This window comes from Periplaneta americana, chromosome 2 (assembly GCF_040183065.1).
Source record: "Periplaneta americana isolate PAMFEO1 chromosome 2, P.americana_PAMFEO1_priV1, whole genome shotgun sequence".
In the NCBI taxonomy this organism is placed as follows: Eukaryota; Metazoa; Arthropoda; class Insecta; order Blattodea; family Blattidae; genus Periplaneta; species Periplaneta americana.
Window position 1 is genome coordinate 48,149,868 of NC_091118.1, and position 26,541 is coordinate 48,176,408.

Here is a 26,541-nt window from a genome sequence, read left to right on the forward strand (position 1 = left end):
AATCCAGACGTTTGAGATGGTCAGGTTATGTAGCACTTATGGGCAAATCCAGAAATGCATATAGTGTGTTAGTTGGGAGGCCGGAGGGAAAAAGACCTTTGGGGAGGACGATATTAAAATAGATTTGAAAGAGGTGAGATAAGATGGTAGGGACTGGATTAATCTTGCTCAGGATAAGGACCACTGGCAGGCTTATGTGAGGGCAGCCATAAGCCTCCGGGTTCTCTAAAACCATTTGTAAGTAAGGAAGTCTTGTATTACGTATAAAAGTCATGAATTTTAGTTTTTGTGCCTTTCTGTAATTGATTTAATGAAACATTTAGATAACGTTTGTAAATGTTGACAATGTAATTATTAGTTTCTTACGAACATTCATTGGAAGACAAATTGAGAATACTTCAGTTTTTGTAGTTTTACCACCAATAGCAGTAGTATAATTCATTCAACAGATAAGTTGCACTTTCTTTACATTCTCTGTATGGAGTTTCGAAACATCTAATGTTTCTAATCTATGACAGTGCGAAAAACAGAAAAGTGTTCCACCATGTTGAACTCTGGCAGTTTAAAGTTTTTTTTTGTTTTTTTTAATTTAGCCTACTTTATTTCTCAGTCTTTGTACAATTTTCTTCATACCTATATGATTTTCTCTTATATCCAGGAGGAGAATCTTTTGAACATGGACATAGATCATGTCAAAATAGAGCCTGCTGACCACAACTACGATCAAATACCAGATATAAAATGTGAAGAAACTGATTCGTTTCCTGTGGTGAAGTATAAAGTTGAGGTGAGTTTTCTGTATCTTAATGTGACCGTCTTCCTTATCCTGCCATATTTCTAATCTTTAGCATCCACATCTCCTCCACACTTGCTCCACAGAGTTAGTCTACTTGTAAAGATAGTACAGTGTATTTTATTAGCCTATTATTTAACGACCTGTATCAAGTACAGTCTATTCCCGATAATTTGCTTGCAGTTAATCCACGATCCTTTTATTTGAGGGAGCAATAACGTTATTATTTTCGTTTTTATTCGATTTACTCTCTCTCTCTCTCCCTCCCTCCCTCCCTCCCTCCCTCCCTCCCTCCCTCCCTCCCTCCCTCTCTCTCTCTCTCTCAAGAAATTTGCGATCTAAAATCAGAATAAAAGAACAATCCTCTGAGAGACAAAAAAGATAACATTTACTTATTTACTTACAAATGGCTTTTAAGGAACCCGGAAGTTCATTGCTGCTCTCACATATGTCCACCAACGATCCCTATCCTATGCAAGATTGATCAAGTCTCTATCATATCTCACTTCCCTCAAATCCATTTTAATATTATCCTCCCATCTACGTTTCGGCCTCCCCAAAGACGTTTTTCTCTCCAGCCTCCCAACTAGCAGATGACATTATTTTTGTTAAACTAAAGTGCCTTATGTGGATAGATATAGAGGCTAGCTGCGAATATATTGAATAAGCAGTTGTAGACAGCCGATAAAGGGTAGTCCTCCAGCTTGGGGGTTGGGCGAAAGACTAACAACCCATCTCCGTAAAAAAAACAGCTTGTTACGAAACCACACAATAAGCCTCGGAATGGAACTGATTCTTTGGCATTATATAATCACAGTTTAGTATATAAAGTCACGAAGCTCAATATGTAGTAAATATGCATCTATAGATAGCTGCTAAACACTAGGATCGCTAATATCGCCTCATTACAGACAATGCGAAATAGTATCGGCACAGTCTATTGTTCCTATCACCCTCACAATTCAAGCTTCGTGACTGTATATACTAGACCAGGGGTCGTCAGCACAGAGCATGCTGTGGCTAGCATCTCTTACCCGCTGAAAACGCAGCACACCATAGTGCACTGTGTAGCTGCTAGTGGGTATGCTCTCTATCTCTCCCTGCTGCACGACAGTGTACATGGGACAGCACAGCGTACCCGTTGCACATTTCAGCGAGTGCTGACAACCACTGTACTAGACTGTGATATAATGATAGAGACTGGATTGATCTTGCACAGAATAGGGACCGATGGCGGGCTTATATGAGGGCAGCAGTGAACCTCCGGGTTCCTTAAAAGCCGTAAGTAAAGTGCCTTAAGATATTTTGTAAAACTTGTGTTTCTTGCTTTAAGAGTCTAATATCTACACCATTGCAGCATTGTATAATATTTTATGTTTCAAAATGTTTAGCGCTGTTTCACATTTTGACTTGATTTTGAAGTGTAATTTAGTAATTAAACCTGTGAGAGTGATTTTTACTGGACTTTAAATAGGGCTAATAATAAACAATTTTGCGGATACTTCACGATTTTCGATATTTCACTGAAGTTCCTGCATTAATTACCGCTTTTTATCGAGAGTCGATTGTACTAGGTTATTTAGCGTCAGTGGAATTGGTGATACTGAGTGAAGAGATGGGACCGAGGATTTGCTGTGTAATTACATGCCTTTTGCTATACAGTTGAGGAAAACCTCTGAGAAAGTTGAACCATGTAATCAGGCCAAGATGATATCACAGTCTAGTAGGCCTATATACAATCACGAAGCTCAATACATAGTAAATACCTATGCATCCATAGTTGCTAACCACGAGATCGGTACTATCGCCTCATCACAGACAATGCGAAATAATACCTGCACAGTCTATTGTTTCTAGTACCCTCATAAATTCAAGCTTCATGACTGTATATATTAGACTGTGATGATATCGAACTAATGTGTGATCACAGCTCAGGATCAGTAGGCAAATGTCTTAGTTACACTAGTGAATATAATAATACAGTTGTCTCTCGATTATCCGGAAAGAATGGGGAAAAATAATCCTGGATAACAAAAATCCTAGTCAAAGCACTATGTACAGGATATTCAAAGAAAAACACTGAAAGTAGTTGGTGCTTACTTAATAACTGCCTGAAGTACGTCATCAAAGAAGTCTGCTATAGGTTTTCTTTTAAATATACCTCATGTTTCAGCAAATTCATAAACTTGTTTCTTTTTAATTATATTGCGTATAGTTTGGTCTTCTACATTATATTTATTAATTAACGATTTCACTGATAGGTCTTTTCAGATTTCTTAATTATTTCATTTTATTTTAATCGAAAGAACAACTCTTTCACATTTCCACAATTGACTCAATAGTATCAGTAACATATTAACCATTACTGTGCGTGAATAAATTTAACTGAAATACGAACAGAACTAAAATAATTGTAAATGATACTTGTAATAATGTGGGTCAGACTCACAATTAGCCAAATGGCTAAAGAAGCAGCTTACCATGCTGGTAACCCAGATTTGAATACCATTTGTTCCAAATGGAATTTTTGATGGACAAATACGGGACTTGGTGGTACTTTTCGAAGAGTACGCCCTTTTCTCTACTGACATTCTACGATTGCTCTATCAGTCATCATCTTCATCATATTGTACTGTGTAAATTGCCTCCCGTGGTGCACCAAAGAGGAAAATTTAGAAACCAATAACAAATTGATTGAATATAAAAGAAAAAAAAAGTTTAGAACTAAACAAGTGAACATTACTCACCTAGAATACTCCACCAGCAAGCTAGAGATGTGGAACCTCAAGTTTCTAGAGACAAAACACTCCTCGTCTTCAAGCCGAGTGAGGTATACATATAAGTGGAAACAAGGGGAAGGGATGAGGTTAGACGAACTAGAGAGATTACATTGGTTCAGAACAAAGATTATTTCATTAGCTTCAATCTGGAGTATGAAACAGTCTTGTTAAGTTCATATTTACTACCAGTACACGCTTTCCTGTTTACAAAATAAGTATAGTAGTAACAAAAAAAACCCAGACCGACGGAATAATCAAAGTCCCCGAAATGAGTCACTGCGCATGCCACGCCCGCATTCACAAGATAGCAAGTAAACTATTGAAATTGTTGTAGTTTCGACTACTGACATAGCCCATTTCGAAAGCCATTAGAAAATAAGCTGGTAAAATTCATGTTCTGGGAATAATAAGTTAATTAAGTAGTAAAATATCGCTGCAGTCGAAAAGTATTGGGAATAAATTTGAATAAGGAACAAAAAAATGTTTCCTTTCCAGGCAGGATTCGAACCACGAAAGTCTCAGTTACCAGTCTATCGTGCTCTGGAGTGAACAAGGCTCTGAAATCACCTACAAGGGTCGGTCCAGTTTTTTTTTTTTGCCACTACTGTACATAAATGCAAACATTGAAAAAAACGAAGTTTTGGTAGTATAGTACTGTGACAATAATTTCCAGCTAATAAATTATGCAATTCAAATGTTACACCATTCATGAAAAGATAACACTTACAAAGTTAATATTTTTTGTCCCTTCATGGACTTACAGAGTACAGACTAAAGCCAGTCTAGAATAGCCTAGTAGTAAATGCCAAACACCTGCATAGAATTGGAATATATCAGTCCCTTAACTGCCCCTTGTGCAACTCAAACCAAGAAATGGATTCGGAACACCTCAAAATCTGTGCTTCAGTGGCTAGTCATGATAATATCTTTGAAAAATATTGGAGTGCAAGAGGTCAAATGACTTCATTGTCAAATGCCTGGCATTAGAAAACAATATATTTTTTGAAACTTAGAAGAAAAAGAAATCAGATAAATCAAAGTGTTATGACTTGCAATTTTAGTAGAAATTTTTATTTAATGTGTATAACAATACATTAAAACAGACCATAAAAATTAATGACATATTTTTTTATATACTTTTAATTTTTACTGTATTTCTTTTGGTATCATGCAACTACTATATTCATGGACCCTCTCTTAATTGTCAGGAAGAGTTATACAAGGAGGACACACTAGAGGAGTACGCAAATACAGTCGTAACAACAGAGAATGAAGAAATGTCATCCACAAGGTAAGTTTGTATATCAGTAAAAGATTGTGATATAATAGCTGTTTCGAAGTAGGCAGGGAAACCTTTGATGCAATGTGATGAAGTGACTGACAGCTGTCATTTATAATAATGCATTATAATTAAATTATTTACATGCATAGTTAGTATAATCATTCTCTGATATTGATATTAGACAGGCGTTTCTTAAGTTAAAACCAGTCAAGTTAGGTAGGTATTCATTTTATATGCCATGAAGAAACATAGAGGTAGAGATCCCCTTCTGCATTGATATAGTGATCCTACTGCTTCTGCCACGTATCAAATGCTACCTCAAAGTCTTTGTCTTGAACAGAATAGAGAACCTGTTGTGATTAGGTCTGGACCACCTCAGCAGTGTCAAAACGTCGTCCCTCGATCTTCAATTTAATTTTTGGAAACAAAGTCACACGGGGCTAAATCTGGTTAGTACTGAGTATACAGGACTATCGTGGATTCTTTGCCAAAAATTTCCGTATTTCGAGGGCCTTGTGTGCAGGAGCTTTGTCGTGATGCATGGGTCAGTTTCTGCTGCGCCATAGTTGCGGACTTTTGCATTTTAATTTCTAACTTATTAATGATATTGCAATGTCTTCTTAGTATTAATTGTACTTCAAAATAATTTTTGTACTAAGTAATTCTAACAAAGTGATGTCAATAATATAGAAATTTAACATGCGTGACAGAAATAGCTACAGCAAATTTTTATGATTTAAATATATTCTACAGGAATTATATTCTTAGCCAGTTATCATCATTATATAGTGATGTCCAGCAGAAAAAACCATCTCTATTTAGTTTTTAGAAAAGCAGAGTTTGCCATTATTGTGTACACATACAGTATCTATGCCCTTGTCATGTATTATAGGCCTACATTCAGATTTTTTTTCCTTATTAATAAATTATGATTCCACAAATAACTATACACCTAATTTCAGCCTTTCTATTGGGCATTGAAATACAGGATGGGCCACAGGAACCTGATTTTAACATACAAAATTAACAATATAAGATACAAATTAAAATTTTACTCCTGTTATATAACAATAGGTTATGGAATGCCATTTGAGAAGCTGACCTCATTTTCTAAATAGCACAACTCTTAAATGGCCCCCACCACTTAAGATACATTGCTGCAGTCTGTCACGCACATTCTGTATCACTGATTGCACCATGATGTTTGGTATGACTGTGATTTCCTCCTGTATAGCCTCCTAGAGTCCATTGATTTTTTTTATTGGGTTATTTTACGACGCTGTATCAACATCTAGGTTATTTAGCGTCTGAATGATATGAAGGTGATAATGCCGGTGAAATGAGTCCGGGGTCCAGCACCGAAAGTTACGCAGCATTTGCTCGTATTGGGTTGAGGGAAAACCCCGGAAAAAAACCTCAACCAGGTAACTTGCTCCGACCGGGATTCGAACCCAGGCCACCTGGTTTCGCGGCCAGACGCACTGTCCGTTACTCCACAGGTGTGGACGAGTCCATTGATGTCTCTTGATTTCTTTAGACTTGAGGTAACCCCAAAGGGATAACGTGTGGGCCACGGAATGTCTTCTTGTCTGGAAACATTTCATTGCTTTGGAAACATTTTTTTAACCATTGTAATGGACACGTTGACAGTGTGGGCTGTAGCCCCATCTTGTTGAAAGCAGATGCCGTTGAGATCGATTCCGCAATAATGTAGCTCTGGAATAGGGAAGTCCTCTAACATCTCTCTGTATCGATCAGAAGTCACTGTGTTAGCTTTATATTAGCTGTGATTCCAAAATTGGCAATATCACACCAGATTGTTATATTGTATTGTATTGTATTTATTAACATTCCATGGTATTCATACATGCTTACAGCTAGAATATGGAACAAGTCAAAAAACTTAATACTATTATAAAATCTTAATTTATAGTCACATTCTAGATGAAATATATACAGACGAGATTTACAATATAGTCTACTAGTACAACACAAAGTTTTAGTATCAACTTCATGAAGTGTTATTGAATGTCATGAATTCACCTACAGAATAGAAGGCGTGAGAAATTAGGTACTTCTTTAATTTGGCCCTAAATAATTTTATGTTTTGAGTTTCATTTTTTATATCGATAGGGAGGCTATTAAAAATTCTTACTGCCATATAACGCACTCCTTTTTGATAGCACAATAGACTTGCTGATGGAGTATGAAAGTCATTTTTTTGACGTGTATTTATGCTATGAACTGTTGAATTAGTTACAAAATTTTCACGATTACATACGAGGAAGATTATTAACGAAAAGATATACTGACAAGCCATGGGCATTATTTGTAGTTTTTTTTTAATAGTCCTACACAATTCTCTAGATTTACATCTAATCCGCCATTACGTGAACAATGATTGATGAAATAAATAAATTCCCTAGATTTGTAACCTACTATTATTCTATTTACTCTTTTTTGTAATAGAAATATATTGTTACTATCTGTGGAATTTCCCCAGAATATTATTCCAAAACTCATTACCGAGTGCAAGTATGCAAAGTATATTGTTTTTAAGGTATTGATATTTACTACCTTTTGCAAATAGCAAAACAAGCTGAATTTAGTTTGGGGGTAATTTCTTTAATATGATTTTTCCAATTTAACACATTATCGATTTTTAAGCCAAGAAATTTGGTTGTTGTTGTTTCTAATAGGGATCTATTATTAATTATTGCGCTAGAAATTTGCGACGTTGAATTTGGACAGGATTTAAATTGAATTATGTTAGTAATTGAATTGTGTTACATGTGGACTATGAAGAGGGTGCATATGAAACTACTGTGGATTTTTATTAGACTAATAACGAGAATTTTGTTTGTTGACTGTACCGTTTAAATGAAAGTGTGCTTCATCACTCATTAACAGGCCCATTTCATCAATAAGGACGTTGAGAATGTCATTCGATTTGCTTTATCACGAGCATTTAGCTCTTGAACCACAACCATCTCGTAGGGATGAAAATTTAAATCTTTATGTACAATGCTTCTCAAACTGGTAAGTGATAAACCTAAGGCAGCAGCGTGTTTTCTGGTTGAGCGACATAGACTCCTTACTGTTGCCTAACTGGCTCTTTCGATGTTTCGTAGTATTCTTACAGTGTGTACAGGACCTGGTGATTTCTTCTTCATTGCAGAAGCAGTTGATTTAAAGTTCTATATCCATAATTTCATAGCCTTCGTGCTAGGAACAGCATCATGACGTGGAACATTAAAATGTCAACGAAATAATCGTTGTATAATGACAGCTAAGTCAGCATTTTTTTTTTTTTAATGTTTTCAGCACAAAAGCTCGATGTTCAGCATTCCATAACGCAATTTTTATAACAATAGCATACATTGCGCATGTGCATAATAACAAGGCCCCGGGAAAAGTATTGCTATCACCTTAGTATGCAACATTGCATACCTGCTTTGAGAGAGATGGGGTAAATAACAATAGACAGCAGTACAATTTGGTTCATGAGAAATTAAGTAATACATGAAAGTCTCGTTATTTGTGCGACCTTTTGACTAGTTTCCAGTGATTAGCTATGAAGCTTACAAAGTGCAATTCTAATTTTATTCTCATTAAGAGACCTAAATATTTCATTGTACTTGACATACTGGTAATAATATTATTTACGTATTGATGCGTTGCAATGAACTATAACATGCATGTGCAAGACATGTAACGTGTATCATGTTCGGATAACGTGTTTCAAGAAACTTAGCAGATTTCTTCATATAGCTTGCAGCATACTAACACATTTTGAATTGCACACATGATGGCCATAGCAACTCCATAGCACTATCAAAAAGTTCACATATGGTGGAATAATTAACCCTCTCTAACACTTCACTCATTAAGAGATAGGATCTACAGCAACATTCCGCACTAACGGCAGCCACAACCACATTTGCAACGTGACGTCCAATGGAGTCCATGCTTTCATCTATAGAAGCCCATATCTTCTCAGTTTGTAATTTACATTTCATTCACGCAGACATTTCTCATATGCATGTTGCACATACTTCTTCCGCAGTGATGCTTCTTTAGGAATTTGTCTTCCAGTGTACTTTTCTGAAAAGCCACGGAGTTTCGCATTTTCTAATTTGTTTATCGGAATATTTGAAGCAATAAACGCGTCACACATATCATCGTAAAATGATCGTTCAAGTAATAATTGTGAAGGAGATTCGTGCTGCACCTTGCTTAAATTCTGTTGTCTTTTACATGCGTGTTTATGCTTATTGCTATTTATATGCTTCTTAACGTTGCATGCCATGTCGGCTGCCAATTTCACGTGACACAATTCACAAAACAGTTCATTACCATGGATGGAAAACACACTTTATTGACGAACATATTTCCTTAGTGCTTCTATCTTGCGTACTTTTGGTCTCGGCTTTCTGAAGACCCGTGTCGATTGCTTTTGACTGCGTTGTACTAAGCTACGCCGGCACTACTCCTACCTGCACAGTGATGCGTGCAAGAGCCCTCCGTTCATAAACATTAGCTATACTACATCGCGCGTTTCCCTGTAAAGAATACTTTCTCCGGGGTCTGATAATAACTCACATGTCATTGTTACCAACTTATTATATGTTTAAAATCGTCAGATGGCCCACCCTGTATCTTATGAAATAGAAATATACAATTGAAAACAGACGCTTTGTAATTAAGAATGTGTGGTGAGAGTTATTACCATGTAATGTGACGATTGAATGATCATGTTCTGATTTTGTCATAATATTCGTCTTTTTCTGTATTCACTTCGTATTTCTTTCGTAAAAATTCGTTTCTTGCTATATTCTATTTCTATCACTACCTTTCGCTGTTTTGCTATATTTAGTTCCTTCCTATGTTTTTATTTATTTCGCATAATTTAGTCTCGTGTTTCATTTGTATTTATTTCGCTAAATTTCGTCTCTTGCTATGTTCTGTTTTTATTCCCTTGCAAACTCATCCTGGGCCTCTTTCATAAATCTTTAAAGACACTACCCTTTTGATATGAAGTGTGTCAAATGATATTTCATCTCTCGATTACTCTTACTGATGAATTTCAGGTATATTCAAGAACCTCAAAATGAAATTACGGAAAAGCTTCTGTGTGATGTCTCTGGAAAAGAATTCACACACCATAGTGACTTAATCGCGCACGCGCAGTTACACACAGTACAATCATCTACAAGTTCGAGCCCGATAGGGGATATCGCGGATCAGGAACCTCACAAGTGCAAGATGTGTATTAAATATTTTCGCAATAATGGCCAACTAATTGAGCACTTGCACACACATACTGAAGAAAATCCCTACAATTGTGAAATTTGTGGCATTGGTTTTGCACAACAGCGTTTCTTATCAAAACATAAGTTGACTCACACTGGAGATTCGCCGTTTATTTGCATCATTTGCCGTAAGGAATTCACCAAGCAGAGTTTACTGACCAATCATACTCGGATGCACACTGGGGAGAAACCATTTCAGTGTGATCTTTGTAAGAAATCCTTCGCACAGAAGAGATATCTCAGAAAGCATGAAACTCTTCATGCAGCAGAGACAAAAGACAACCAAAATGTTACTAGTGTCAGTAATGAACTTCTCTCGGAAGATGGGGAAAAACTATTTAAATGTGACATTTGTGGAATGAAATTCACACGTAAATACAGTTTTCGCTATCATAAGTTAATGCACACATCCGAGAAACCAAACAAGTGTAACATATGTGGTAAAGGATTCATCATAAGGACAAACGCAATGCAACATATGAAGATTCATAAGGGTGAGAAATCGTTCAAATGCGACGTCTGTGGCGAGAGCTTTTTACACCGAAATACATACGTCCTCCATAAACAAAGGCATACGGAAGGAAAGCCATTCACGTGTGAGATTTGTGGTAGGCGTTTTGTTCATTCATCTACTTTCCGCTACCATAAACTGAACCATGTTCAGGACAAGCCGTATAAATGTGATATCTGTGGAGAAGGATTTACGAAAAAGATTGACATTGTGCATTTAAGCATACACACAGGCGAGAAATTATACAAATGCGACCTTTGCGACAAAGAATTCTCATGTCAGTCGAATTTATTGTACCATAAGAGAGTCCATTCGGGACAAAAGCCTTTCAATTGTGACGTTTGCGGAAAGTCTTTTATACATGAGGTTAAATATATCAACCATCAAGTAATGCATAATGGAGAGAAGCCTTTCCAATGTGACGTATGTGAAAAATCGTTCGCTCGTAATTGCGCATTACATATTCACAAACGAATACACTCAGATTTTGGACGCTATAAATGTGAGCTTTGTGGTAAAAACTTTAATCGTAACGACTCTTTTCGAGAACATATGTTCCTACATACAGGGGAGAGACCTTTCAAGTGTGACATCTGCGGTAAAAACTTCCCGCGTAGATTCACTCTTCGAAATCACAGGCGTATTCATACTGGGGAGAGGCCCTTCATTTGCGCTATTTCTGGTACTGGTTTCGTCTGTAAATCCACATTGTTGAATCATACACGAATACATTTAGAAGAGAGACCTTTTTCTTGTGATGTCTGTAGTAAAGGATTTATCAACAATCCTCTGTTGTTAAGGCATAAGCAGATTCATAAAAAACAAGTATCCTAGTAGAATTTAACAGTGAAAATTGGTACTATTTAGCATATAAACTTCCAAATTGAATTATTATTAAAACTTCCAGTCAATGGTAAACTTTAACAGATTTTTCAGTGTGTTTACATCATTGTTAAAATCTTACCCTCCACTGCAGCCGCTTTTTATAATGCATTTGCGGCTACTTGGCAACACAACATTTCAGATTACATGATATTTCACTGCAAGTTTTTTTCTTCACTATTTACTGCCTCCAATACTCCCCAAACAGTCCACACCTGTGGAGTAACAGTCAGCGCGTCTCGCCGCGAAACCAGGTGGCCCGGGTTCGAATCCCGGTCGGGGCAAGTTATCTGATTGAGGTTTTTTCCGGTGTTTTCCCTCAACCCAATACGAGCAAATGCTGTATAACTTTCGGTGTTGGACCCCGGACACATTTCACCGGCATTATCACCTTCATATCATTCAGACGCTAAATAACCTAGATGTTGATACAGCGCCGTAAAATAACCAATCCCCCTAACAATAATTTGTTTATTGCTAGTTTACAAATCGATAATTCACTTCAAATTAACGAAACATAAAGGTATCAATTACATGTTTAAGTTGTCAAGACGCAATGTTCAATTTCAAAATATAATTTCAGTTTAAGATTGAATAGTAATCTTTATTAACAGAACTTGTAATAACAAATGGAACACAGTTAAACGATCAAAATAAGCATTTAATAGACTATTTTGCACTCATTAGCCCTCATAAAGTATCTACTACAAACCAAGGAGAACTTATACGTGTCTCTTTCATGTGAATCCAAAATCTACTTCCCTCAATATAAAATTCTGGAATGATGAAACGGTAATATCTTCTCATACAAAGAAACTTTTCATATGACAGTTTATTTTCTTTAATTTGAAAGAGAAAGTTAATTTAATCGTCAACAGATTTTTTGGCTTACTCATGCACACACAAAAGTAGCTGCCCCTTTCTTGCTTAATCTTAAATACACTGACCAGGAATAAAAGCGATACACTTCACATTTTTATAAAAATCTTAATTTATTAGGATAAAAAAATTGTCTTCGAATATTTATGCTAATTTTATGAAAACAACATATCTCATTATGAAAAACATTGAAATATTATTAGCAACATACATGTAACTCACAATGGAATTTTAAAATTACCTCCCATCACGATTTTGTCAATTTAATGCCAATGAAAACAAAGTTAATGTTTACATTGCACCTCTCGAGGTCACTAATCACTAAAAACGGGTATTTCTACCCCTGACGTCTAGAACAGCCTGTAAGCATTGAGTCATACTGCCCACTAAACGTTGGAGGGCCTCTTGGGGAATGAGATCCCACTCCAGCAATGTTGCCCTCAACTGCGCCAAAATGTTGATGTCACGCCGTTGGACATTCCTTCAGAGCATACCCCATACATTCTCAATAGGATTTATGGCGGGATTACGAGCTGCCCAATCCAGGGTTCGTATCTCAAACTTCCTGTAGTAGTACACAACACAACTGGTGGTATGCGGATGGTTATTATGAGTATAATGAGTGGATGAGTATAAAGTTTTGGCCAATGAAAGGTGCAAAGAGCATCACATGGTCCTCCAGGATCTCGTCGATGTACCTTTATGCATTGAGGGTCCAGCGATCGATGAACACGAGCTCAGTGCGGGCCACATTACTGATGACAGCCCACACCATTACTGAGCCACCCCCAAACGGAGTCCACGAGGAGAAACCAACGGGTGAGTACCTCTCTCCACGCTTTCTCCACACCCTTTCTCGTCCATCAGCAGATCTCAGATTAAAGTGGCTCCAATCAATGTACTTCCATTGTTTCAACTGCTGTTTTATCTCCAGTATGTAGTAGTGGATTCAGGTTTAATCAGTGGTCACAAACCGCCTCAAAAAATCTGTGTATTCTTCTCGATCGAGCTAGACAATCCCTCGAAATTTGACATCGAACGTGCTTTTGTTCCGGTGATAACAAACGCGGAACTCACCTTGCAGAGACATTGGACATGCCCAAGACATTGACTAAGAAGTGGCACACTCGTTCAGTTGAGATACTCATAACATCGCTAATTTCCCGCACTTTCAGTTGACGGCAATTCAACACCATTTCGTGGATTTTTTCTACGATTTCTTCTCTTGTTGCCCTTATTGGACGTCCATTGTGGAGATCCTCTGCCACACTGTCTCGAATATGTTTAAATAGTGCCACCAATTTTTTTACAGTCGAAAACGCTGGAGCTGATTTTCCCAGTGCAATATCCATGTCTGCTTTAATTTCCCTTTTTTACCAAATATTTAATGACAGCACGAAGCTTGATATTTTCTATTTTTTGTGAGTTTGTTCGTCGCACTAATTTCAAAATTAAATTATACAAAATATAATCAGAAAATTACGATTTTTCGTGATAGAACTAATGTAAAATGGCCGATAGCAATGACGGCATTCTTGACACGTTTTCAGTGCCGTGTATGTATCCAACCACGAACTTTTCAAACGCTACTTTGGACTTCGTTTTACTTTACATTGAAGATAGAAGTGAATGGAAGAAAATGTGATAAATTCAAATTGTTGAACATCAGATGCATTTAGATACATTTGAATTTGTGGATTGTAATCAGAATGTAATCAGAACTATCAGAAATTTAATTTTTTCTTAAAAGAAATGCGTCGTCATGATGGACATAAAGGACAGCAGCCAAAATAGACGCAAATAACAATCTCTTTGTTTAAGTCACACAGTCTGAAAATTCCAAAGCTGGAACAGTAATTGACTTGGTCTAAAGAATTTCAAACTCATTCTTTTTTTTTTTTTAATTAATGTTTTGTGTTCTAGTCTATATGTTTGTAATAGCTAGTTACAGTATGTACAGTTCCAAAAAAAGAAGAAGGAAGAAATGACCCGGTTAATTTGACTAAGTTCCAGATACAATGCATTGCTCATGTACTGTAAACAAGAGAACCTGTGTGCATGCTATTTGTGGACAGAAGTGCGAAACTTGTTGCCTACATATAGGTGAACTTCCATCAATATTCGGACTATTTTTTTCTGGAACTGTACTTCCTGTGCAGTAATTAACTTGGACTTAAAAACTTCAGACACAATCTTTTTTTAATTTAATGTTTTGTTTTCCATATATTGTAAACACTAAGTAATTAAATAACCATAGTACGATATCATTATTTTTTCAGTTGTCGAAATAATCAATTTCCCAATAAATTCTCTGTAATTCGTACTTTCACTAATTCACGCTGAATTTTCCCTCAGTCCGAATTAGTGATGTTTTACTGTATTTTTTTAAAGTTACTGTTGGTTTATATATTATAGAATGTTTTATTTTCGCTGGCAGAGTTAAGGCCATAAGGCCTTCTATTCCACTCAACCAGCCTTAACCAATACGGTAGTGACATACATATTTAAATTATGAATGTTTACAATATACTAAAGATTCTCCAGCAATATTCTTCAGTTAAGTTTTAACGACTAATACATGTTTATTTAGAGATAAAGCCTATACGAAAAAGTAATAGCTTAATTTATGAACTAATGTAATTCTATTCAGTCTATAGTCTATGCAATATATAAAGTATTATAATTAAGATGATATAGCTAGTTGCTTAAATGATGAGAATTAATTTAATAGTAGTTTACTAGAACTATGTTATATCGAGCAAAATATAAAACTAAAATATATTGATCCATGTATTGTGGGTCCCTATCACAACGGCATGGCGCGTCCTCAGGTTGCGGATCGAGGAGACGGCCTCCAGATATGGAGGGTAGCTGTGAATATATTGAATATACAGTCGCGGACAGCCGATGAGGGGTGGTTCTCCAGCTTGGGGGTTGGGTGAAGGGCTAACAACCCATCACCGTAAAAAACAGCTTGTTACGAAACCTCAAAATAAGTCTCGGAATGGATAAATCTGAACGTTAGAATTTATAAAACAGTTATATTACCGGTTGTTCTTTATGGTTGTGAAACTTAGGCTCTCACTTTGAGAGAGGAACAGAGGTTAAGGGTGTTTGAGAATAAGGTGCTTAGGAAAATATTTGGGGCTAAGAGGGATGAAGTTACAGGGAAATGGAGAAAGTTACAAAACACAGAACTGCACGCATTGTATTCTACACCTGACATAATTAGGAACATTAAATCCAGACGTTTGAGATGGGCAGGGCATGTGGCACGTATGGGTGAATCCAGAAATGCATGTAGAGTGTTAGTTGGGAGGCCGGAGGGTAAAAGACCTTTGGGGAGGCCGAGACGTAGATGGGAAGATAATATTAAAATTGATTTGAGGGAGGAGGGTTATGATGATAGAGACAGGATTAATCTTGTTCAGGATAGGGACCAATGGCGGGCTTATGTGAGGTGGTAATGAACCTCCGGGTTCCTTAAAAGCCAGTACGTAACTATATATGTCTATAGTATAACAGCTTTTTTCATAATTTACACCGTTTGTGTGTTTTATTATTTTGGAAAATAAAAATACTGTACTAGATTGTAGGAAATAGTGAAATACAGAGAAAATTTTATAATATACCTGGTAATTAAAACACATACGTACTTAGAGTTAAGAATATACAGGTTGAAGAAAACTGTATTTTATTCTGTTTCAGTTTTGAAAAATACTGCATTTGTAAATCATTATTAATTCTTCCTTTGTCAAACCAAATTCATGGGATACATCATCTGTCACTTAAAACTTTCCTTTTCTTTGGTCCTTGCTCCATTGTACTGTATGTAACATCTGTTTTCAAATTGAATGTCTGGAGTTAGTCTGAACCGAATGTCTAAATTACAGTAATGTACACAACTGTGACTGTAAAAGCTGGTCCACAATAAACCGGGAAAGGAAACGAGAACGGAAATATTGGTAAAATAAATGTATTTAAATGTGAACATTCACAATTAACGAGAAGCTTGCCGGAGCCCAGGAATGGGAACGTGAAAGTTAATTGTGAACGCTCACATTTAAATACATTTATTTTAATATTTCCATTCTCGTTTCCGTTCCCGGTTTATTGTGGACCAGGCTTTACTATTAATAAAGGGTTACTGGCAAGACAGAAGAAAGGGTTTGGTCTACCCTGCACTCCAACGTCTTTTCTTTGAATTCCAGTTTGTGGCTCATAAAATGCTTTTGTCACAGTCACTGAAAACATTTTTGTCACTAATTCCTCTCAGCCAGAGGGTCTCTGTTTAATGTACGTAGCACACGAATTTTTGAAGAATTTACACAGATGCTAAAAGTCACTATAAACGAATTGCTTATAAAAAAATATTATTATAAAATACACCACATTCGTTTCATATGGATAAAGACTGTACTTCTTGACTGTCGCACTAATTGTGGTCATTGTAATCAGGTTTAACTATACTTTTGGGTTTTCTTTTATATAAATACTCGCACTCACTAAAACCACTTATCACATGCAAAAATGTACATCTATTATCAGGCAGCACATCTCACTTCACAATATGTCAGAGTAGGAACAATTATTGTTTGTATACATCTGAAGTGTGATTAGTAAAATCTGTTTCTAGTCAGCAGTGTGTGTAATGGAGGGGAAAAGGAACTGGCCACTCTACCCCATTATCTCCTGGCTTAGTTGCCTCATGAGTAGTGACTTTCCGCTCCGAGTATGTGGGGACGTTCTGGGATCTATTGAAAAAAAAAATGTAGAATTTCGTTCCTGTAACAAAACAGCCACAGCCGAATCCTAATCTTAGTAGTTATACCACAGTCTAGTATATACAGTCACGAAGCTCAATACGTAGTAAATATGCACCCATAGATAGTTGCTAACCACTAGGATCGCTAATATCGCCTCATTACAGACAATGCGAAATGGTACTGGCACAGTCTATTGTTCATAGCACCCTCACAACTCAAGCTTCGCGAGTGTATATACTAGACTGTGGTTATCCATGAACCAGCGTAACTTGTGTGACTACGCCCAATGACGCCACCTTCCCTCACTATGTGAATGAGGGCGCCGAAGTTGATTATAAAATTAGCTATGCTGCCTCTCAGTAATACCTCGGCATCGAGAGCACTTACAGACCTGTATGACCACTTGTTTGATTTGAAATCGCGAGTTCTGCAAAACCGGTATCTTAAAGTAATAATAGACACGTGTCCACATCTGTGGAGTAACGGTCAGCGCGTCTGGCCGAGAAACCAGGTGGCCCGGGTTCGATTCCCGGTTGGGGCAAATTACCTGGTTGAGGGTTTTTTCCGGGGTTTTCACTCAACCCAATATGAGCAAATGCTGGGTAACTTTCGATGCTGGACCCCAGACTCATTTCACCGGCATTATCACCTTCATCTCATTCTGACGCTAAATAACCTAAGATGTTGATAAGGCGTCGTAAAATAACCCACTAAAAAATAGACAAGTACAATACACTTTAAGTGAACTGTAATGAAAAATTTTGCCAGCTGGGATTAATTTTGGAATGTCTCTTTATATGAAGACGAAATACATTGCATTGCCTACATTCATTTACTATTGCGTTACCACGTTAAGGTACAAATGTATTTACATCCTTGGGTTCTAATAGAGTGATAGATATCGTATACTGCCGACGCCAATTTCACACCGAAAATATTGTTGGAAAGTTGCTGCAAAAGTGGTTGCCGGAGGAGATGTGTTGACTGGCGGAATCGCTTGAGCGTGGTGGAAGGGGTAGGCAGCAGGGAGGGACAGCACAAACATCTCATTTCCGTGCGTTTTCTTACTGATCACAGAGAAAAGTGAGTTTTTGTAAGATCGAATCAGTAATATAGTTTACGCATTTTGTATGCCTTTGAAGTAAGGTCACATTCTGATACAAATTGTGAGAGTGGGTAGTATGCTCATTGGTGCCTCTTGTGCCGTTGTATTCCTAAACAAGAGGACTTAAATATATAAATACAATTCTCTTGTTCCTAAACCACCGCATTTTTCCCCCTGTGCGTGTTATTTCTATCACTGCAATTTGATCGTTAAGGATTTAAAATCAACAAAAAGAATAAATCGGAGTACCTACAGCAAATTTTAAACAATTTGTAAATGATTGGTTTTCTGTGGAAAATATTGAAATGTGCGTATCCTTCCAATGTGACTCTGACCTGACGTCTCGTGTTGTTTGCATAGATAAGTAGGTCTACTAAGTGTGTTACTCTGGATATCTGATTTGAAGCAACCTAGCGCTGGTATGAAAATGGCCAATATTACTGTGACAAATATATAGAGCTATCTATAAACAGAGTAGCACATTTATTTTCCAAGTCGTATGCCAACAGTGTGGCTCTCTGATTGAGTCACGTGACCTGTGCTTCCACCCCAATACAGAGGGTGGCTGCACAGAGAAGCATAGAGTTTAAAAGCAGAAAAATGCCACAGTGTTGTGCATACGGGTGCTATACAAGCCAGGACAAGGGAACAAAATTTTTTCGAATACCTCGAGCTGAAAGTGATGAGAATAGAAGAAATGTTTGGCTGGCAAGAATAAATCGTGTTAATTGGACTCCAACAGAAAGTTCTCGATTATGCGATGTAAGTACATAACCATTAATTATTGCTATTGACTGTTGCTTCAAAATACATTCATTTATTGAAGTACAATAATTGGAGACTCAGCTATATCCAGTCTTTATAATCTTTGGATATAGGAAGAATAACAGTTTGTATTGTACATTATATGTTGCTTTACCAATAGGATGCACACAAATGTAATGAATTTTGCTTTGTTTATATTGAACACTTCAAATACAATTGATGTGAGTATTAATGTAGCCCTAACTGTAAACAAATTTACTTCTAGAAACATTTCACAGAAGACCAGTTCGAGAAAAGGTGTGCTGATAGTGTAAGAAAATTGAAACCGAATGCTATACCATCAGTATTTGAACACACTTCTGCAAGAAAGACAACGAAACCACATCGCCTACGTAGTAAAGTTGGTAAGTACTGTGCAGAATAGCTATCTGTGAAGGTTAGACTTAGAGATTATACAGTAGATACAGTAATTTAATAATGTCTCTTCTACTACTTTTTTTTTATCATTACTTCCTCCTTAGTAGTCTGATCAATAACGTGGTAAGGCCATTCATCCACAAGGCATTGCTTCATAGATTCGCCTTAGACACGACATTGCTTGCTTGAAGCTTTTATGCAGCAGCTAATGTTATTAAATGAGTATTCGTACACGAGGCTGCAGTGTCAAGCTTTCGTCGCTACATACAAGCTACATGCAGCCAGCGTACTGCAATGTTGCTGCTATATGGCATGCTTATACATGGCCAGCTAGGTTTTATTTCCTCAGATTGGAGTGGGCGGCGGTACGATCATCCACTCCTCCTCTTATCTTTCTTATATTGGCTGCTTTCGCCAGGTGGACGGCACATTGGAAGGATTGGATGTGCGCAGTGGAAGACTTTTAGAAATGAACAGTGTGAATTTGTAAAACAAATATAATTAACAATAATAAGTAACAATGTACATAAATGGAAAATGAAATAACAATAAATATGAAATAGGTGAGTGAAAATAGGACAAACTAATCTGAAATGGTATCCCCAGGATATGTAAATCATGTAAGTATCACAAGGCTGAGGCCAACACACTTATAAGAGATAAAACAATCTAATATGGCCGTCTCTCGACAATCAGTGACTAACCTATTAACCATATGTTCATGAACCACTCTCTAAATATATATATATATATATATATAAACTATCTGAGTATGAATCTGAACACTACTCCCAGCCAGCACATTAACGTAATACATGATCCATTCGACCATAGATACCACTCAGTCTGAGTAACCAAACTATAAATACATGTACACTCTACCCAGCATAAGGCATTACATGACTAATCACTATACATTACCCATTGCACACATTGCTCACATAAACTGTGTAAGTTGCACTAACACAAATCTCTGCACTTTACAAAATGAACACCCAACGGAGAGAGAGAGGGATGGAGACAGATACACGTAATAAGTAACGGACGATAATTCCAATCTCAACGATCATTTAACTAGCAACAAAACTCGACGCACATGATAACAAAATAGCGGCAAAGGCAACCAATAATCAAATGGAGCAGGGATTACACTAAAACAATATGTGAGACCGTAACCGCTGCTCTATCACTCTAACCGTCTCGGAACATGAACTCACGTTTCAAATCAAATCTCATTACATAATTCCTAATGCAATTTACCTCAAACACATATATCTCACAAATAAGTTACTCAATGCAAATACTAAAACTTGCCCCCAAGACGTATCACTAGCAAGTGATGTTTCAAACTACGATCCACTAAAATCCCAAACATACACGACACAATTTAACTACTCCACTGAGCTATCTCCAGCATATACAAAGCCCGAGTCACGTTGTCTATATCTGCCGCGTACCGGAACCCGAGTGACGCTCCGTGTATCTCCATTAAAACAGGTTAACTCTCTCCCCCTCTATCATCGTGAGACTTAATGAACCGGCCAATAGGGTTATTTGGAAAGAACAAATTAAAGGATTGATAGCGCTATCTATACTGTGACGTCTGAGAGCGCTCTGACGGATGCAGTGACGTACTAGGTGAACGGCCGTGGTCGTGGGCACGGCTCAAGATCATGACAGTAGGCATGTTTTATTTGTTTTCTGGTGTAGCCTAATTCAAAAGAGAAAATGTCAGAGTTTTCCACTTTTGTCTAAGTTTTGTGGAAAGATATTCGTAATGACCTGTTACGTTATTTAAATAAACAGCAATACTAACATAATGAAATTGAGAAGTTTTTATTTAAATGCCTTAACAGATCAATGTTGTTGTTGTTTAGGCAACTGTTCGAAGACAGGTCTGAACTTCACAAGCGATACCAACGAGGCAACACTTATGAGACAACTAGGCCAGGAGATAATTGGGTAGGGTGGCCAGTTTCTTTTCTCCTCCATTGCATTCACCGCCGACTAGCTATATATTACACTAGTCAGACTTCAGATGCATATAAACAGTTGTTTTTTCTCTGACACATATTGTCAAGTGAGATGTGCCTGATAATAGATGTACATATCAGCCAGAACCTCAATCAGAGGATAACAGATCATTAGTAATATACAATTGTTAAAAGAGTCTAATCAAGAATGGAGTTATCCCTGTCTCTACAAACATAATGATACCAGATTATGCTAGGAAATATGTTAGAGAGAGCTTTGACTGAAGTCTCAAATTCTTTATTTTGCACCAGTTCCTGGTAAACATTTTTTCACATTCTACGTAATGAGTTAAATGTGTCCTCATCTACTCATAGTGCTTTATCTGTACTATAAACAGTCTAAAATTAATGTTTATTTCTATCTACAGATCAATCCATATCTTCTTCATCTTTGATTCAGAATGTGACTATAGCCTACCAGAACTACATCGCTTGATATCTTGTCACTAGACAAAATCCGATTGCTGTACTCTTCGTGGACGAAAACGCTGGCTTAACTGTTTCATAGCTGCAAGCAATAAACATGACATCTGTGACGAAACTATGAAATGACGCCTCATGGACAAATGGCCTAGTTGTTAATCTGATGTTTACAGATTCGAACATAAGTGAGAGCAATGGATTTTAGGGGGTCATGTAATCTTTAGCATGGCTTCCTCCAGAGGGAACTAAAACTGTAGGTCCTATGTCATAGATTTATGGCATGTGGAAAACCCCTGATAGAAGTGTGCAGGCAAAAATTTGTTAGCCAATTCTTTGTTGAACTTCGATGCTAAATAACCTCTACAGTTGAAATGTTATTAAATGAAATACTACAGCAACTGCTGGTCATAATAAATATCTGTTCAATATTGTATTCATTTCATAGGCCTACCTAGTTATGTTAAGTGTGTTGTGACTACGAAGTAATGTGCACGGTAAATATGAAAAAATAAATAAATATGATTTTTTCTCTTACAGTTCTTATGGAATTGATTAAAACAGAACCTGAAGTAGACCCATTGGCTCCTGAAAATGAACACAGAAATATAGAAGAGGGAAATCTGCTATCAATAGTAAGTGCACTTTGCATGTGTCATGCTCCTGTGATTCTGTGATAAAAATAATTAAAATTTAATTCTACCGAAAACTGATTACTAACTATATATAATAGCAGTACTAATTTCTGTTATTTGATACACAGGAAGGAGATTTTTTGAAAGTGGATATCAATGAAGTGAAGGTGGAATCTTCTGACCTGAATTGTGCTTATGTATCAGACATAACATATGATGAAAGCAAATTAGATATTACTTCATTTTCAGGTCTGAAGTATGAAAATGAGGTAAGTTGTGTCGACCTTGATGGCAGTTCAACCAGTCTGGTGTCCTAGACTTACAAAACAAATAATATATTTTGTGTCAAATTCAACACAGTTTTTAAAATGAACTAATGATTGTATTTACTACATGTTACGTGTGGATATTGGGAACACTAAGACCACAAAAAATGGCAGAAAACGATTGTTTCGAACGTAGAAAAGCTTCTAATAATTTTGTTTATTCTTTCTATTACAAACACGATCTAGCATATCTCTCTTTTTAGGAAGAGTCGTATAATGTGGATGCAGTAAAGGAAGAGTTGATACCAGATGCGACAACAAAGGATGAAAATTGGTGAGTAAAGTAACAGTGAGAATTTTATTGGTCGAGTCCAAGCCTACCCAAAATATTAACTATTCTTTTTCTATTGTTTAAAATAAATAAAAACTTTCTTTATATGAGGAAACAAAAACAGGAACTACACTCAGATTCTTGTAGTACCTATTCCTCTCGACTGGAGTAACCTATTTGTGAACAACTATATACCAAAAATGCAGTAATTTTTTAATGGCACATAGGTTATAAATAATTAAATTCATATTTGTAGACAAATTTTGTTCTTTTAAGTATATAAATGTGGAATGTTACCTTTCGAAAATATTTGTTAATACAATATCTTTTAATCGAAAATGAATATGCTTGTTCTCTTACTTTGTTTCATCACTGAGATGTAAAAGGATTGCTAAATAGCCGATTTGACATAAATTATCCAGCAACACATAACTTTATGCAATACAGCGTGATATTAATAACAAATTTATTTTCTTTCCTTATACATCATTCTATGTATAAATGTTTTTTTAGTAGGTTATTTTACGATGCTTTATCAACATCTTAGGTTATTTAGCGTCTGAATGAGTTGAAGGTGATAATGCCAGTGAAATGAATGTGGGGTGCAACACCAATAGTTACCCAGCATTTGCTCACATTGGCTTGAGAGAAAACCTCGGAAAAACCTCAATAAGATAACTTGCCCCAATCGGGAATCGAACCCGGGCCACCTGGTTTCGCGGCCAGACGCGCTAACCATTACTCCAGGGGGTGAACTATAAATGTTTTATGCGGATAAAAATCTTCATTACTCTGTGGGAAGTGTCCAAGTTGTCATTCATAATATTTGTTTTATTGAAGTGTGTGGTTTGGAAAATCACACAAAAATAATTGCCAGCGCAATTAGATTTTTCTTGAGTATGATATCCAATTGCTCCACAAACGGAGTTATTTATGTGCTTTGTTTAGATTGGATATCGAACTTTTGCGCCAAAAGTTTTGATTGTCTCTGCAGCTTGATATCGGATCTCTTCTATATTAAGCTACTATTCTTTTCAGTAACCTACCACTACATTTCTAGTTTGTAAATCTAGTGAAAGATTTTTAATTAAGAATCCAGTGAAGTTTCAATAAAGACAGAATTCTGCTTACAGTGTTATGGGATATGCACTCTATTGATATAGAATAGTACATAGAAGTTAACAGTATTACATGTGTTCTAAAGTATGGCTTTGATTATTTCCGCATTAAATAAATTAGCCAGTCATCAAATAAGAACAAAATGGCTGACTGACAGTTGGGATTTAAATTATTTATGAATTGAATTGGGTGAGTACTGAGAGATAGCTACAGAACAATATTGTTGTTGTTGTTTTCTAATGCCAGGCATTTGACAATAAAGTCATTTGACCTCTTGCACTCCAATATTTTTCAAAGATATTATCATGACCAGCCACTGAAGCACAGATTTTGAGAGAATAATATTGTACAACAAGTTATTAGATACAAGATTATGACAGGTAAGCTCCACTGATATCTTACCGACGAGAAATATGTTGAAATGAAATAAAATAGCGAAATATAAGAAGAGGAGTGAGCCACACACAAAATAGAGACATCTTGATCAGACTTAATGATAGTTTATCTTGCTAGTGATCAGTAGAACAACCCAGATGAGAGCAGAGGAAAGACTGACCACAATTTTTAGCTAGTAGCGATAAAGGAAGTGCCAAAGAACTTATAAATACATAAAAATTATGTAAGGCCAGTGTCTTGTACCTTAGCAGCTGTTTTAGATTTGATGAATCTTCTTGCTATTGCCTTAGCCGACAGAGCTACACTGGCGGCTGATAAACTGTATGTCAAGTTCTTTCACTATCTCCTGATTGATGTAGTAGTCTAGCAGTGTAATTGGCTATTCTCATCTACTTTTCTTATTGTCCAGGCTGTCCATAAGCAAAGTCGATGTTGCCACACATTTGTATAATCGTAATCTGCATTAGAGAAGGTTTGCAAACTTTATTAATTGTTAGGGAACGGATTTCTAAATACTAAAAAATAAAAAGAGGTTTAGGACTTTATAAAATCCAAATTTAAGACATTTAGAAGTTCATATAAAATTAACAGTTAATAATTTTAATTTTAGTAAATATTCCATTTTAGGTGGAATGTATGTACAAAGAACTGGTACTGAAAATAAGTACTACTGAACTGAAGACTAAAATTCTATCTGTGAAAGAGACTGATTGCTGATGGGTCAGTTTCATTTCGTATTGACTCGAAAACTAATTTGTAAGCTCTCGCCTATCATGAACAACATATCACCCCTTTTATGCTAACATGAATTTTTTCAAACGAACTTTGGTTCCAGGAAATTAGGAAAAATTTTCTTCCATCCCCTTCTAAGACAAATATGGAACGAACTTACCCGACCAATGTTTATCTCCTATAAGGTTTTTTTCTTAAATTTTAAATAGTATTTTTGCATTTCTAGTAGGCCTACTTGTATTTTTTTAATATACTCTAAATAATAAGGTACTTTTAGGCACAAACATAGTTTTAGGCATTTATGGGACTTGATTCATTTAGGCATTTGAGGTTCATAAAATTTTAAGAGGGAGACCCTGTGCACATGAAACGTAGCAATAGCTGAATAACTTGTCTAGAAGTAGCAAACGAAATAGATACAAACTAGAAATCCGTTCTCTAGGTATTGCTTGCTAAAAAAAATTTGGAGACTATCTTTTATTGGAATGATACATCCTAAAAGAGTTGAAAGTATTCACTTAACTTCATTAATACAGTTTTGTATGCATATGAAATGGAAAGAGGCCACATTCCTTCCTTATTCGTTTGTTTGTGGGTATCGATGAAGAAATCTCACATTGCACTGTCATGTTAATTAGATTATGACGATATAAATTATAAATATCTGTCATAATTTGATCTGACTTTCCGTCAGTTTTTAGATATTGATATCTACACGTGTAACATTTCTTTATTTACTAAAAGAAAATAGATTGGCACTGTCCTAAGACCTAGAAGCATATTTCTATACCTCGACCAAAACAACTTCCGACTTGACAGCTTACAGAGAAGGGAAAACAGTGTTGTCATGTTGCCCATCTTTCGTGTAAGCGAGCGCGCTGCCGATAGAGTGCAGTAATGAACAGCTGACATGAACACATATATTACTAACCATTTTGTTGAACACTAGGCATTAAAATTAATGTACATTATTATTTTTATTAGTCTATTATTATAAGAAGTAGCATAGTAGTAAGTAGTAGTACCAGTACTCGTCTTCATTGTAATACCATTAGAAAAACGTCGAAAGGACTGTAAGCTGTAAAAACAGGTTTCAATTTAATACGAAGCCTTTACT

The 26,541-nt window shown here is 36.3% G+C and overlaps 1 protein-coding gene across 6 annotated transcripts in view; it reads left to right on the plus strand.

The window, feature by feature from the left end:
* Window positions 1–26,541, plus strand: part of LOC138693242 (zinc finger protein 271-like) — a 35,546-nt gene that overhangs the window by 3,725 nt on the left and 5,280 nt on the right. Inside the window, exons 4-9 of one of the 6 annotated variants that reach the window (XM_069817098.1) lie at window positions 659–787; window positions 4,782–4,864; window positions 19,341–19,479; window positions 22,486–22,580; window positions 22,709–22,849; window positions 23,110–23,180. In XM_069817098.1, the coding sequence (XP_069673199.1) occupies window positions 659–787; window positions 4,782–4,864; window positions 19,341–19,389 (261 nt within the window). In that variant the 3' untranslated portion in view covers window positions 19,390–19,479; window positions 22,486–22,580; window positions 22,709–22,849; window positions 23,110–23,180. Of the gene's footprint in view, window positions 1–658; window positions 788–4,781; window positions 4,865–9,945; window positions 13,259–18,242; window positions 19,073–19,340; window positions 19,480–21,893; window positions 22,462–22,485; window positions 22,581–22,708; window positions 22,850–23,109; window positions 23,181–26,541 lie in introns of those variants that run through there. The other 5 variants (XM_069817090.1, XM_069817083.1, XM_069817072.1 and 2 more) reach the window with 5 other exon arrangements.